This window comes from Phoca vitulina, unplaced genomic scaffold (assembly GCF_004348235.1).
Source record: "Phoca vitulina isolate PV1807 unplaced genomic scaffold, GSC_HSeal_1.0 scaffold9, whole genome shotgun sequence".
NCBI lineage: Eukaryota > Metazoa > Chordata > Mammalia > Carnivora > Phocidae > Phoca > Phoca vitulina.
Window position 1 is genome coordinate 18628484 of NW_022589712.1, and position 16623 is coordinate 18645106.

The window sequence follows — 16623 nt, forward strand, 5'->3', positions numbered from 1 at the left end:
ATGCATGCGTAACAGAATAGTGCTTCCTATGCACAATTTTGAACAAGCGCTTGTTAATACATGAATGCATATATTGGGTTAAATTTTGGGCTGTTAAGAGATATTTAAAGCACAGACCCTGCTAGTCCATAAGGGCGCCATGTAAACAAAGAGAAATCCAGTCATAGTATATAACTTCCACATCTAAAAAAATGACAAATCCAGTATTAGGAAAGAGGCATTAGGCAAACTGGGAAGGGGTGGGGGATTCAAGTTTTCATTTCTAAGCTTCATCAATCTAATCATCATCCTCTAAAAATCAAGAATGAGTCAAATATACAATCAGTCCTATCCCATTTTCACCCAGACATAATCAGTATCAGTTAAAAGATAAAATGTACTACAAAACAAAACTAGCTAATGAAATCTGTGGTTAGTTGATTTCATATAAATGGTTGCCATCATACTTAATATACAATTCCCTAAAATTAGAAGATATTATACCCCCAAAACCATCTTCTAAAAATGCAATATTAAACACTTTCAAGAGAATTCAAAGAGGTTTTCACCAAATACCATGGGTACAATGTACACAGACTGATAAATAGTATCTATACAATATTATATGTTACCTGAAGTATAAAAATCAGTCTGGTAGAGTCTAAAGACATTAATCAGATGGTATGGATGCCTCCCTAGACTACTCTGCTTTGATCCAGTTATTCTTTCAGACCAGAGCTTATCAAAAACTTGAAAGTACACACCAATCACCTGGTGATCCTGTTAAATCAGATTCTGATTCTATACTACTGGACTAGGGCATGAGATCCTACACTTCCAACAAGCTCCCAGAAGATGCCAGTGCTGCTGGTCTATGAACCACACTTTGAGCAGCCAGGTCCCTAGACTAAAAGAAACTTCAGGATAGGAACCAAAACTAATTGAGCAAACCCAGTATGCATATGCAGTTAGTTCATAACAAACATTCCCTGAACAAGCTTCAGTATCTAGGTTCGTAAAATGTGGAAGGGTAAAGTATAGTGGTTAGGACTGGATTTGGCATCAGATCAAACCTTAGGGGGAATCCACTTCAAGCAACTACCAGATGTGTGACCTTAGGCCAATCACTTTGCCTCTCTAAACCTGAAATTTCCTCATTTGTTAAATGAGGATAGATAATAATGCCAATTTCCTAGCTGTGAAGATTATACAAGATGATGTAAGCAAAGCACTGAGCATAATACCTGACACACAATATGAATTTGATAAAAGTTAGTTATTAATAATAAATGAAATATGATTTCTAAATAAACTGCAAAATGCTATACAAATGAGCTATTAATACACTTGTAAACAACCCAGCGTTCCTTTATTCTATGATAATATTCCAAGTAACTAAAACAAGAAAATGGGAAAAAAAAAAAACCTGAGGACATTAAGTATAGAATGGTATGCACCACTGTAAGTTCAACCTTGTTTGTTTCAAAAACTAAATTCAATATACAGCTACACATAACAAAGGAGAAATAACGTGAATAATTTACAAGCTAGATCAAGTTTATTCCTCATTAATTTCAGACTACATTAAGTAAATATTTTGTTAATTAGAAATGTATCTGTTGAAGCTTTCACTCAGTAACCATATACATATTTCTGCCAAAAAATTTCACTAGCATAAAATTTCCTTTTGAGTTTCTTAAATGTATGCTTTCAATCTCCTTCATGATTTTCTACTAGAAATTCTTTTATATAAATTCTCAAATATTCAAAAAATTTAAGTTAATCTTTCCCATAAAATACAATTTTTTTTTTTTTTTGGTCTAGCATTACTTAATTTCTTTATCATGTTAAAAAAACTGAATATAACCAACTTTCAAATAATTCTTCAGTTGGTCTAATTTTGACATTTTATTGAGGTTAAAATCACACACAAAAATGACTAGGCAGATTTTCTGACTTCACTATAAATGTTACAAAATGATTTAATTATGGGGTCTAATATTTTTTCCTGAACACTTTGCAGCTGGAGACCCACAACCTGACCACAAACTCAACCACAGTGTTCAAAATATTTAAGCCACACTGCTATAACACCTTGATATAATTTTGAGCAATCTCCTTGAACAAAGAACCTGAAATGACAATGTTAAAAGATTAACCTTTGTTATTTTGTGTTAATTCCACTTACCAATTAATATTATAAAAAAGATACAGAACTAATAATTTTAATGAATAGAAAAATATTTTTGTTACATGTAGAGGTGGAGACAAAGGCAGAGGAATACTTACTAACCTATTAAATATTTATTGGGCACACGCCAGCCACGTGCCAGAAGGCAGGGATTTCCTGCCCTCCAAGAGTTCACAGCCCCTTGGAGGAATGAAATAACTCCACTGCAATGTACCAAGTACTAACAGATGCATGCACAAGGTGCCAATTAGAGTACATTGAAGCTGTAACTTTTTTACCCTGGAATACCCATGTAAGACCATGGGACAAAAGATAAAGCCAGCAAGGAGTAACTCAGACTTCATACATTTTTCACAAAACTATATGTTCCCCACTTGTTTGTTGACAGTATTTTTTCTTTTGATGTAAAAGAATATACATACAAATGAACAAATCTTAAATACCTATTGAGTTTTGACAATGTACACACCTATGTAACTCAAACCCTTAACATGATATAGAAATTCATCAACATCCAAGAAAGGTCATGCATATTCTTCCCAATCCTGTCCTCATCCCTAGAAATATCCAGTTCTGATTTTTTTTTTTCACCATCAATCAATTTTGCCTATTCTAGAACTTCATATGCATGAAATTACATGGTATAAACTTCGGTGTAAGGCATCCTTCACTTGGGACGATGTTCTTTATCTTCTTCCCAAATATTTTAAAGCTTACATTTTTTCTTCAATGTATAAAATTAGAATTTTTAGATGAAAAACACAGTCTTAATCAATAGATTCACAGGCATTAATAGATTAACATCTTTTAACTGTCCTCTCATACATATGCATTTTATCTTTAAGCTTTTTTGACTTGTGTGTTCTTTAAATTTGGAAAATATAGAAACGGAAAATATAGCCACCATGAATGCCCATAATCAAGAGGCAAGATGTTTGCATATTTCATGCTACTTTTTAATATCCATTTTATGTAATATACAAATCTGTATCCTACTTTTTTCCACTACTAAAAGAAACATTTTCTTTCCTCAGTTGTTAGTATATGTTAACGGCTGCATATTTATTTATACGAACACTTACTGAACAGTAAGTTTTCCAATAAATAAGGCAATAAAAATGTACAAAAATATTTTCATGTATTTTGATTATTTCCTTAGGAGAGCGTTCCATAGGGGACAATCATTTCTAGTACAACTTTCCCCAAACCCCAAGGTCTTCTAAAGTATGTCTTTAAGAAGTAGCTTTTTTTTTTTAAGTTTAAAAGAAAGGCATATGAACACAGTATTTTACAAACTTTTGTTTAGCTGAAAACAAAGACAAACAGGGATCAGAGAAATTTGGTAACATGTACAAGTCCCAGCTTACAACTATATCCCCTCAAAACTCAAGTTGTCCCATTTTCTTATAGCATTGTGAATAGCTAAGAAATCTAAAGCCAGACTGATTATTGCCTACTTTTGAATGTAACTTGTCTATTTTTTATGAACACTTATGGCAAGGGGAAGAGCAAAAGGAGGGGGTGGGGAAGGATTTAGATCCTCGGCATTCCACACTGTATTTGTATTTATCTGCTGTCAAGTTCCATAGCCCTTTCTTCTGTAGTCTCTATCCCATGATAGGGACTTATCTGGGTAATTTTATTGTATCAGATATTGAACTTTCAGTACTAGAATTTTCATTTTATTCATTATAAAGTTGCTATTTTCTCTTTGCTGCTGCTGCTATTCTCTAATTCTCTATCTGTTCACTCATTGTGACCATTTTTTTTTTCTTTTCAGTACTAAAACATATTATAGCAGCTGCTTTAAAAATCCTTAGCTAATTACAGCATCTAGGTCATCTTTAAGTCTGTTTCTACTAATTTTTTTTTATTTTTAATTATGGGTCACATTTTCCCTACTTTTGATTTTGAATCTTTATTTCACATGCCTAGGAACTTTTGATTGGATACTAGGCAGAGTGGATAATGTGTTGAATGGAGTCTGTATTATATCATGCAACTTAGTAGGTGTTGAGCTTTGCTCTGTCTTGCTCTTAAATTACTGGTGGATCCTTGGTTTTATCAGGTTTTATTCTTTGTTAGGGTAGGTCTATTTCAGTTTGAATTTAGTTCTAGGATACGGCATTTATGCTAAGAAGTGATCCTTACTCTTATGGAGTGGCCTTTCTGGGATATCCAGAATGACCAAGGTGTTCAGCAATGTCTAATGGCAACAATTCCGGGCCCTGCATGACTGCTGGTATCCTTGCCAGCTCTCAGACTCATAGCAGGTGGTTGCTGCTAGGCCTTAGAGAGTCTTGCCCAGCTCAGGTATAGCTTTAGCCTGGAGTTGAACCTGAGTTAACCCCCCCCCCCGCTCTGCCCCAGACCTCTAGGAAATCTCCTCTGTGAAGTTCCTTCCTCTCAAGTACAGTATCTCACAAATTCTAGTCACTTTAGCAGCCCAGAACACCACTCTCTGCCTCCTTAGCTTGATGAGACTGCAGCCCCTCCTGAGTTCCACCCACCCTGCCCTGCAACAGGAAAGTGTTCCACCGCAGAAACCCGAGGAGGTCATGCGGCTCACCTTGTATTTTTCCTTTCTCTCAAGGATGGCAGCCCTAGACTTGCCTGTTGCTCAACGCCTAGAAAGAGCCGATATATTTTGACTAGTTTCACAGCTGTCTTCTGTGGGAGGCTAAGCCCCAAACCTAAGATCTAAAGTTGAAATTTAGGCCATATATTTTTATCTTTTAATTTTGTGACTTCTAGGGAATATACTTGTTTTCAGGTCTGTTTAGTCAACCTCCTTGATGGCCGGCCCACAAGAGGCAGATCAGTCCTCCTAGCATATACTCTGTACCCTAGTATAATTCTGTGGATGAAGCAGTTGTAGACTTTATCCAGCAATTTTTGGTGATCATATTTTTACTTCTTAGGAGTCTCAGAAGCACTTGCCAACCCAGTTACCTTGTCGGCTGATTTCATTGCATGTATAAAGAAACTTCTGCTCATGCTTTGAAGTTACTCAACTCCCAGTGAGGCTTTCAAACTGAAGACGTAAGATTTGAATGCATTCTTGGAAGACCCTTAAGTTGTCTGTTTTTCTCTTCTTCAACTGTGTATTCTTCAACTCTTGCTCCCTGTACTCAATATCTTCCTAGTTTTGAAACCTTTTGTTACTAGAGATTATAAACTAGCTCTCTTTTCTTATGCCTTTGTCCACAGCCGAAACGACGGAAATGACAACAGTTTCTTCAATCTGAAGAAAACTGGTATCAGAGATATGTCTTGGCAGGCTGTAAACCTGAGTCTCTACTCCCTTCTTATAAACTGGAATGAAGATATCAAGCTGACTGGCTGAGTAAGCAGTAAAGAGCTTCATTTGCTTGGTAGGAATAAATGAAGTGATGCATGATCACAAATCATGTCTGCAATGGTAGTTTCAACAGCAAGGAGAGAAACAAATCTCAAGAGCACTGCTTGGACCTCTGTACCACAGATGACAGTTTTGTCATGGCTGATACTTTTCAGTTCTTCGCCACTGTACAAATCTTTGTAAAGTTTCTCAATTATGGAGATTCATATTGCTTCTTTGAAATTAGGGAGCTGTTTTATAATTTTGCTTTAATTTTTCTATCTACTGTGTTCCACATCTTATTTTTCTAAGGGAAGGTTTCTTAAAAGAAAGGAAAACAGAAGTATAATTTCTGCTTTTTGGAATGTGACTTTTATCAGAAACAGTATACCAAGAATAACAGGTAAAAGGACTTATTATTATGGCAGTATGAAGATGCCAAAAAACCAAATCTTTATGAGGTTCAATAATTAAAAGGAGGTGACAGTATCAGTTTTTCCACCACCTGCAGAGAGCCAATGCCACTCTTTTCAAGCAAATGTTGAAATGTATGCATATTAAATTTTAAAAATCAGAATAGTAACAAGACTAAAAATCAGCTTATATGATATGGCAAAGAATCCAAGGGCAAGTGAGACGAAGTAGAAATTCTTGCCACTTATCACACATTATTTTAATAGCCAATTAGAACTAATAATATCAATACCTATCAATGTCTATCTCCCATGTTAGAATATAAATTCCATGAGTTTGGAGATAATATTTATCTTGCAAAATACTGCATCTGTGTATGTGTATAACAATGTGTGGTCAATGAGCATGGTGATGAATGAATAAATAAATGAACACAAACTGTCAATGGAATTTTACTTCTACAGAAAGAAGCTGAATTTTCTCACAAATGAAATAAAGAAAAAAAGGGCAAATTAAACACAGGTCTATTCATCAAATAGATCACTTTTGAAATATGGAACACATATCCATTACCTGAAATGAAGGGGAATCTTTAAAGTTTCTCTTAAAGATTCAGCTATAGCACATTCTTCTAATTCTTGAACTCTTATAGCTTTAGTCTTCAATATTTTTCCCATTTCTATTTGCTTCCCATAAATTCATAAAACTTAATGTCTAGGATATCATAATAAACTCTGCAGCATTTTCTACAGAATAAAAGATGTTACAAAACCCTAAGTGTTATATGCGGAATTGTTCCTCCAAAATTTGTATGTTGAAGCATTAACCTTCAATTCCTCAGAATTTGAGGTATTTGGAAACAGGGCTTTTAAAAAGAGGTGATTAAGCTGAAATGAGGCCATTAGTGGTACACCTCATCTCATCTGACGGGAAGAGGAAATTTAAACACACAAACACCACAGCTGCACCTGCAGAGAAGGAAGATTATATGAGACTCAATGAAAAGGCAGCCATCTGCAAGCCAAGAAGAAACCAAACCTTTTAACACCTTAATCTTGGACTTCTAGCCTCCAGAGCTATTCTAGAGGAAATAAATTTCTGTTGTTTCAGTCACCCAGTCTGTGGTATTTTGTTACGGCAGCTACTTGCAAACTAATACAGCAAGTAATGGTAGAACATGTCACTTTTTTTTGTTGTTGTTGTTAAAAAAATGTATATTTAGATTTAGCCAGCTGGACTCAGCTTAGGTGATCCCAACTTTGTTGGCAACATCCAAAGCATCACAGTCAGGAGCCAGTTGAACATATCCCTTCTTCTCTCCACTGGGCCTAATCAGGGTGTTGACCTTGGCCACAACGTCAAAGACCTTCTTCACAGCCTGTTTGATCTGGTGCTTGTTGGCCCTGGCATCCACAATGAACACAAGTTGTGTTATTGTCTATTTTCTTCATGGCTGACTCAGTAGTTAGGGGGACCTGCATAGTGGTCATGCTTGTTTCTCCTGGGGGTGCTCTTTTGAGGATATTTGGGCTGCCTTTGGAGAATGCAGTGTCTTGGGCCATCGGAATGCCGTGATGTGCAGATCTTCTTCTTCTTTTTTGTGACTGTGAACACCTTTCAGCACTGCTTTCTTGGCCTTCAAAGTCTTTGCTTTGGCTTCAGCTTTGGGAGGGTCAGCAGCTTCCTTCTTCGCCTTCAGTGCCATCTTCGTGAACAGGACTGCCATATTAGCAGTTCTATTCAAACAATACTTGACAAAGAAATTATTTCAGTAATTTAATTTGGATTAATTTACTTTATATTAGGAATCAAACAATAAGTTACTTCTGGAAAGATCTTTTTACATTCTTCCAATGTAAGAAAAAGACGGTTCTATGGAAAAAGAAATGCATCCACAGGAAGTACTGTGATATAAAAGACAAACAGACCTTGCTGAGATTTTATTATGAAATTTGATAGAAAATACATGCTGAAATAAAATTAAAATCCAACACACATTATGCCATACTGATGAATACATTCAGATGTTATTCATCCTGAAAAAAGAAAAAGAATTCATTAGAAAACCTCAGACTTGTATAACGGTTGTAAAGTACCTGACTGTGAAATTTAGTTCTTCACAAATTAAGAGTAATTTTACCTGTAAAAATGGTATTACTGCACACTTGACTCATCATCTCTTTCAAGATGATCTTCTATTCTTCAATAGCCATATTGTGGATTAAATATAAAGATGAACTTCTATAGAGGTAACAGCCACACATTTGGGATTGAGTATTGGGGAATATAAAGTAGAAATATCAGTACTAATCTGAGTTTTATAATGAATTAGAATAATTTTCTAACTTAAAATTCTACTTAATTAATTTGATACATACCTTTTTATTCATATTGCAGGCTCCAAATGGACCTCTGAGAATTTCTTTTTCAACATGTAAATATAAAAGAATTGGGAAGACAGCACAAGAAAAAGAGAACTTATAGCATGAGAGTGGAGACATGCTATAGTAAAATAAGAGTCAAGAGACCTGGATTCTGGTCCTGACTAGGTCATTACTGTGAAACATTACTTTGGATGTGCAACTTAACTTCTTTGAGGCTCAACCTCTTTTCTTGAAGAATAAGGGGGCTTGAGCAGATTTAAAATTGTAGGTTTTAATGAATTAGTGATTTAGAATATAATGACCAAGAACCTATTTAAGTTGCATTATAACTCTTTAATTTAAAAAAGGAAACACTGGGACTTAGGTAAAGGAGAACTAATGAAAACAGTATTTGGACTAATGATCATTATCTTCATTTAAATTGACTTTAAAAATTACTTCAGTTTTTGCTAGAAAAGAAAATTAGTCATTACCCAAGTAACTGCTAACCCAGAATCTGAGAGATTAAAAGGACCATGGAGGTACAATCCTCCCTAGGTTTACAGATACCATCTGAAGAATATCTATAGTGACTGGAACTTGGGAGGTGCTCATTAAATGGAGCCAAGTTTTCTACTTGTTTTGACCCAATGCTCATTAAGTTACTGTATTTTTGAATATTTATATTTTAATCTCTAGTTATTATTTCCCCCTCACAGCTTCATGTAATCATTTCTTCTATATGAAAATTAGTAATAATATGGGATATGGGCTTGTAGACTATAGAATCCAGCTAGAAATCTACTTTCACAATGAAATAGAATCAATGAAATAGAATTAACAATCTTCAGAAAAGGTTCATGTAGTTTCAAACTCTACCAAACAATGCTAGCATCTGGACCATATTTTATTCATAAGGTATCATGAAAAATTTGATTAACACTTTAAAAAAGATATACATTTTAGGACTATTTTTTACAAACTTAACAAAAAGCTTTACAGAATTTTTTATTTCCAAAGTTTTATATAAAATATAAATAATAAGCAAATTAAAAATTGGTAGCTACTCTTATTTTCTAAATGATTTACAGAAATGGTTAACACTACAGGAAAGACTGATTTTGGAAATGGTGGTCATTAAGATTTTACTAACAAAAATTAATCATCAAGTATGAACAGGCAAAACAAATCTCCGTATGTGTATTACATGCATGCACCTTTCTTTAGGGATGCTGCAATTGCATTATATTCTGCTATATTTTTGCTGTTAAACTCACAAGACTAAAGTTATGCCTTTTGAGGCTGCTGTTCTTAGGCATGAACAAGGAAGTCACTGTCAGCCTCATTCATCTGAATTAGCTGTCAGCCAGGAAACAAGGAAGCTAGGCTTTAGGTAGATGGGTTAGGGGCTCTACTGTTCGCTGTAGCTACTTGAGTCTGGTCTTTGAGGAAGGTAGACTTCCAGGCACTGTATATTATGTTTGGGTAATAGGTACCAACACAACCATGATCTGGTGCTAGGGCAGAACTTAACAGGAAACATCTTTTTTCCTAGATTACTATGTAGATAGAACAGGGCCATAACCAGAATATCTAGTTACAAATCACACAATGGATTTGTTTTTAAATCCTTACAGACTTTAGTAAATTGTCTTAAGAACTAATATAGTAGTACAGCATTGAAAGGACAAACAGTGAAGTCAGACTACCTGGGTGGGAATCCTGGCTCTGTCATTCACTAGCTGTGTAACCAACAGATACATTACTTACATTCTACCTCTCTGTTCCTCATCTGTAAAACAGGGAAGTAATAGTAGGTAGCTCACTGTAGTTACATTGAATGGATTAAATAAGAAATATTACTTATAAAGGGCTGGCATGGTGTCAGAAAAGTGTAATTGTTAAGTATATATATCTATATTTTTAAAAAACTTATCATCTCAGCTATCTCAGCTGTACTGTCGGGCAGTAAAAGAGGGGTTGATTTTCCAAGCTTGGGTTAGAGTGTTAAGGAATGACATTTTGCACCTCACCCCTCCAATATTGGCAGCAATTACTTTCAAAGAAAAGGTGAAGCTGCAGAAACAAAGTTTTGGAGCCAAGACATTTCAGTTAGCCTTCCAAGCAAGGTGGCTTTCTTACTAGTGTCAATCTTGAGGGTCTAGATTTATTCTTATGCCCTCCCTTATTAGGCCACCGCATCACTACAATTATAGTTGAAGCTGAAAATGTTTGTCTACTGAGGAAGAGAGAGGTGATAATTTTATGAGGCTTAGGATACTTCAGAGCAAGTACAGGACTGGATGGTAGGAAACACTGAGCTCAGAATGCTCAAGGAATCCTAGCATTTTCTTAAAAAAAATTATTTATTTTAGAGAGACAGAGACAGCACGTGGAAGAGGCAGAAGGAGAGGAAGCAAGAGAATCTCAAGCCAACTCTCCACTGAGTGGGGGCCCGATGTGGGGCTCGATCTCATGACCCTGAGATCATGACCTGAGCTGAAGCCAAGAGTTGGATGCTTAACCGACTGAGCCACCCAGGTGCCCCTAAAGGAATCCTAGCACTTCTTCTTTTTTTTTAGGATTTAAAAAAATTTTTTTGTTATGTTAATTACCATACATTACATCATTAGTTTTTGATATAGTGTTCCATGATTCATTGTTTGTGTATAACACCCAGTGCTCCACTCAGTACTTGCCCTCTTTAATACCCATCACCAGGCTAACCCATCCCCCCACCCCACTCCCCTCTAGAACCCTCAGTTTGTTTCTCAGAGTCCATAGTCTATCATGGTTCGTCTCCCCCTCCGATTCCCCCCCTTCATTTTTCCCTCCCTACTATCTTCTTTTTTTTTTTTTTTTAACATATAATGTATTATTTGTTTCAGAGGTACAGGTCTGTGATTCAACAGCCTTACACAGTTCACAGCGCTCACCATAGCACATACCCTCCCCAATGTCTATCACCCAGCCACCTCATCCCTCCCACCCCACACCACTCCAGCAACCCTCAGTTTGTTTCCTGAGATTAAGAATTCCTCATATCAGTGAGGTCATATGATACATGTCTTTCTCTGATTGACTTATTTCACTCAGCATAATGCCCTCCAGTTCCATCCACATTGTTGCAAATGGCAAGATTTCATTCCTTTTGATGGCTGCATAATAAGGGAATCCTAGCACTTTTGACACAATAAACTTTACACAGAAAACACGTCTTGACAGAGAGGTCTTCAGGAGATTCTATGTATTTTTTTCTTGATATTTCACTGACATTTTAGGTGTTTTTCAATAGCATATTTTATAATTCTCATTATAAAACTAGACACTAATGTAGAGAGAGAAACTCATTTTTTTTAACTGTAAAAACTTTATAGTCTAAAATGGAGCAGTCTCCATTTGAATGAAGAAAAAAATTGAGAAGTGAGTTTTCCTTGTATCTATGTTGGGATTAAAAACCACACTGAAAGGTTCCACCAAAACCAAACAAAATTATATATGAAATAGGAGACAGAGCAGTAGTTTCTGAAGATGCAAAATAATTATGTATAACTGTGTAACTAACCTAAGTTTGAAAAACTGAATAAAGTTAACATGTTTCCCAAAAACTATAAATACAAAAACTGGCATGACAAAAAGAAAAACTTGCCAATAACATAAAAAGCAAGCAAGAACATTACCAAAGAACTTCCAATAATGTTCCTCGTCTAAGAAATTTGTTAACTGAAGACTTTCAAATATTCAAGCTCAGATATTTCATGTTACATATTCTATTCAAAACACAGAAAAAAGAGAAGAGCTAGTCACCACATTTAACAAAGCAAATACAACCCCAGGATCAAAAACTGGACAGAGAAATTATTTTAAAAATGTAATTATATACAAGGTTCCTTTCATGCAAGGTAAAATCCCTAGATAATTAAATTTTAAAAGTTCTTTGATTAAGTGTATGTAGGAAAGTCCCTTCTAACTTTTTACATTACATGACAATAAGTACTATTACGACAAAATATTAAAAAATTTGGTTGAAAAAGTATTATGCTATAGTGCTAGCACATAATTAAAGTGATTTAACTATTACCAACTGAATCACTATAAAACCACAAAGAGATAATCAACTCCCCATATATGAAGAGCCCTTTGCCCAAGAATAAACCATCTTATTTAAAAAATGACCAGAGGTGCTAACAGTCAGCCAACGTTAATATGACTAAACAGGGTTCAATTTACAACATGCAGACAATATGGATGCTACTTCTGTTAAGTTTTTGAAATTTAATTTTGTTATATATTAAGCTTTATCATGAGAAAAGGTAAATCTATTTCAGCTGCCTAGAAATGCATATCATTTAATACAAATCAAGGAATATATGGTAGGCATTTTGGAAGAAATAACATAACTGTATAATAAAAATTTTGATTTAAATCAATTTAATTTATTCTCTTTTTGTAAAACAGTGCTTCTCAAGCCTTTAAAAATCTTCAGAGAATATTCAAAGTTTTATGACCAACCAAAAAGTCTTAAAGAGTTTGATTATGTCCTCAAAGTTTGATTATATTTTGTTTTCCTATTTTAAACTGAAAACCCTGGACTGGGTAATGTATTTCCAAGTATATTCATAAAAATAGTCAAAAGGATTAATATAAAATACTCTCCATCAATCATTTTTACTTGTGTGTGGGGGGAAGGGAAGAGTCTTAAGAAAATTCCCATTTAACTCAAGGGTAGTGCAGATTACAGAACAAAAGAGTCAATATTTTAGAGAAGTATTTCCTTAAAATTGGGGGTTTTGAAAATTTGAGGAAGATGGAATAAAGGTAGGAGAAAATGCAAATAAAAAAAAAAGATCTCAAAATCTGAAAGTATAAAATTGTACTATTTATAGCATAAATTGAACCCTGCTTTATTTTAAATAAAGCAAAAATAAAAATAGAATAGTTCACATTGTAAGTCAGAAGAACTGCAATCCCAAGTTAATCGATTTTTAATAATTACTGCCCCAATGAGTTTAGAAGAAACAGCCCAAGAGATTATTGTTTAGCATAGAAATAACAAATTAATATATACAAAATGCAATGCATTAGATCATTTTCTGGTGTTGAGTAACACTGCATATAGCAAGGATTAGAAACAAAAGAGAAATTTCTATTTCCTACCTATATCACTGGCTACCATCTTGGAAAACTTTCTGCTTTTGGTCTTCACTGAAAATAATATTTTGATATAAAATGTCAAAATCTATTCAAAGTAAACTAAATGAATTAAACATAATTAAAAGAAATACTTTAAAATAAAGATACTATACCCTTTTCTATAAAATTATTCATTTTTTGTTCATCATCTGAATTGTGTGGTGATGAAGAACCTACACAAACGAAGACAATGGAAGGAACAGGCACATATCAGTCACAAACACAGAGTTGTCATAGGGAAAAGTACAAACAAAATAATCTGGTAACTTCCAAGGTAAGTTTCCATACTATTGGCCACAAGAAAATGTCATGCATATAATTAATAACAACTCTTATAATATTACAGTAAGAATAGCAAACAGTAGTGCATTATCTTTCACAGTAGAGAGATCCCTAGTATATATAAATATTAACTTCAATCTATAACAATTTTTCCTTAAGTTACAACCAYTTAGAAAAATCTTGGCATAGATGTTAGAGAACAGATAAAGAAAAATATAAGCAGCAATTAACTGTTTCTGAAAGAAAATGCAAAAATTCTTTGACACTAGTCGAATAAGGTTCATCTAGAACTAAGAATCCTGTGCAAGAAGTATACTGGCAAAATTTATTTTAAGGTTCACTTTCTAGATACAAATTTTAAAATCATATATAAATTCTATTATTACCACAGGGATCTTTAAAATACTGAGGATAATACTTATAATTTTAGGTATGTTCAAATATTTACTTATGTCTAATGAGGTAAGAAATATTTAATTTTATTCTGGCTGTGACTTCCAATAAGTTTAACTAATATTTTTATAATTAAGATTTTATTTGTCCATTTTCCTTAAAAAAAGTGTTCAATTCTTTATCTCATTTCTTTAATTTCTAACATAATGTTTTATTTATAAATGTAATCCTAAGTAGTATTCTAGTTGACAACTTTTATTAAATGCTCTGTTCTTCATAATAGCACATTTCAAATGACATCTCACCCATAAATTTTCATAATCTCCTCGCTATAAATCATTTCCCCTCTTTTAAATTCCAATAACCCTTTAGCTGTGATATATCTCTTATGATATTCATCACTTAATACCTCATATTTTAAAAAGTTTACACACATGTGCCCTTTTCATTGCACTGCACTTCTAAAAACTGGGCCCCCATTTGATTCATCTTTGCAACTCCTTTGCACTCAGCAGAGTGCTTCTTTGCTGAATGAATAAATTTTCTGATAGAAGCAAATACTTGAAACATAACTGGAAGTAAATAAAAAAGTCTTTCTGTATTTTTTTTTTATCCCAGTGAAAGTACTGAATCTTAATAAAGAAGGTCAAAGTTTGACCCCCAGAAAAATCATACTTTCTTTGGCCAAGTGGAAAATATCCTCGAAATCTCTCCATAGACCAAGTAAAACCTGCAACATTGGCAGCATCCATTACTTCTATAATAGTCTTAGAAGATTACTCTTTCAAAACCATGTTGTTTTTGCTAAGTAGCATTTATGGATCCTCATAAATCCTTTATCAAAAAATATCACGTAAGTAATATGGACTCAGTGATATTTTCAGGAATAGAAATGGTTATACTTGTTTTTCAAAGAAGATAACGGTTATAAGAGGTTATAAATATTTTAAAATATCACAGTCACCTCTGATATTAAATAGGCACAGGAATGTAAAAAAATTTATTAATACTTGTTTTAGTTGATGTATTTCATCTTAGAGCAATAGCTACATATCTAAATATGAATATAAAATTATAAAAATGTTTTTTAGTATTTCCAAAAAAAATTTCCAAAATAAGCCATAAACGTAAAGAAAAGATTTATTTTTCCTGTAACTGAAAATGCCTGACATTGGTCTTCAGAATTTTTGTCAAATTCCAAAAATGCTTTCAGCATATTCCACTTGTATATGTTTACCAAATAATTATGATTAAATAAACATAGAAAATATTTACAGCTTTTTGTTTTTTTCTGGGGTAAATGGTAACTCCTGAAGGCAGCACTTATATTATGGCCTATGTGGCCCTGGGTTTTCTTCAAACCAAAATAACCTAACAAATCTTTTTATCATTTTCACACATGCAAAGGCACACACATTTCTGATGCAGTACTAACACAAAATTCCAATATTATTAAAGTGCTCAGTAAAGCAATCTGAGTTTTTTGAAATACAAAGATCAAATGGAGATAGCAGAAGTTCTTTCTTATGTTAATTCAGGATGCCAGAATTAATATTTTATTTCAGAAAGACTGCTGGTTTATTTAAAAACAAATGGAAAAGCCAAATTATATTCATTACTTGGATTTTCTCAGGATGCTTTTTGAATTGAGCTTTGATACTGATCAGCTAAACTGTTGAGATCACCAATTTTGATTATGGGACTTAAATGCTTTTCAAAAAGTTGCTCTTCATTTGTATTATTATCTTGAATAAACACATTGATTTTGATAAAGGGTGTACGGCTACTTTTCGTTTTTATAATAGTGGTCCTCCTCTTAGTATTTATGAGTGACTCAGTGGAACTCCCAACCCACTTTTATATATTTCTTCTTCCCTCATGATACATTGTTTTCTATTAACTATACTGGTTTTATAATCTATATTGTATCATTTAACTATTTATTTATATCCTACCACACTGCAGAAAGTACTTGAGGCTAGTAATTTAATTACTACTTTCCATGGTTTTAATAACTTGATCACCTTGTGGTTCTTCTGATTCACCTCAAACTTACCCCATCCGTTTTTCTTTTTTGACCATCCTAAATTAGTAGAGTTTGTATGTATTGGTGAGAGGAATGATACTAAATTATTCCTTTATTTCCTTATTAGAATGCTAACAAGAATGAAGGCAAAAAAGTTACAAATGTGCAAAGAGTAAGACAATTGGCCCAAGATGGGTAGCAAAAATTACTACTATTTTAAAATGGACAAGCAGTGAAAGACATAGCTATAAGAATATAGCTTTCCAGAATCTTATTCTAGTTTCTAGTGTATGTTTTAGTACGTATGCATGAGTGACATGTATCTCCTGCTCTGTGAAATATGTTTCATGCACAACTACTATCTACTAAGGTTTGATTTGTTCTTTGTAAAAGCTGTCTTTTCTGATATGCAGGAATGCATATAATTCTTCAGAAAACTCTT

General features: G+C 33.8%; 1 protein-coding gene across 4 annotated transcripts in view; it reads right to left on the minus strand.

Moving 5' to 3' along the window:
• STXBP5 (syntaxin binding protein 5) overlaps positions 1 to 16623 on the minus strand; it is a 175552-nt gene that overhangs the window by 32421 nt on the left and 126508 nt on the right. For 2 of the 4 annotated variants that reach the window (XM_032407703.1, XM_032407702.1), the window contains exons 20-21: positions 13594 to 13653; positions 13445 to 13492 (exon numbers count right to left, since the gene is read on the minus strand). The exons of the other annotated variants lie outside the window; for them this stretch is intronic. In XM_032407703.1, coding sequence (XP_032263594.1) covers positions 13445 to 13492; positions 13594 to 13653 — 108 coding nt within the window. The remainder of the gene's footprint in view (positions 1 to 13444; positions 13493 to 13593; positions 13654 to 16623) is intronic. 4 annotated transcript variants of the gene reach the window in all.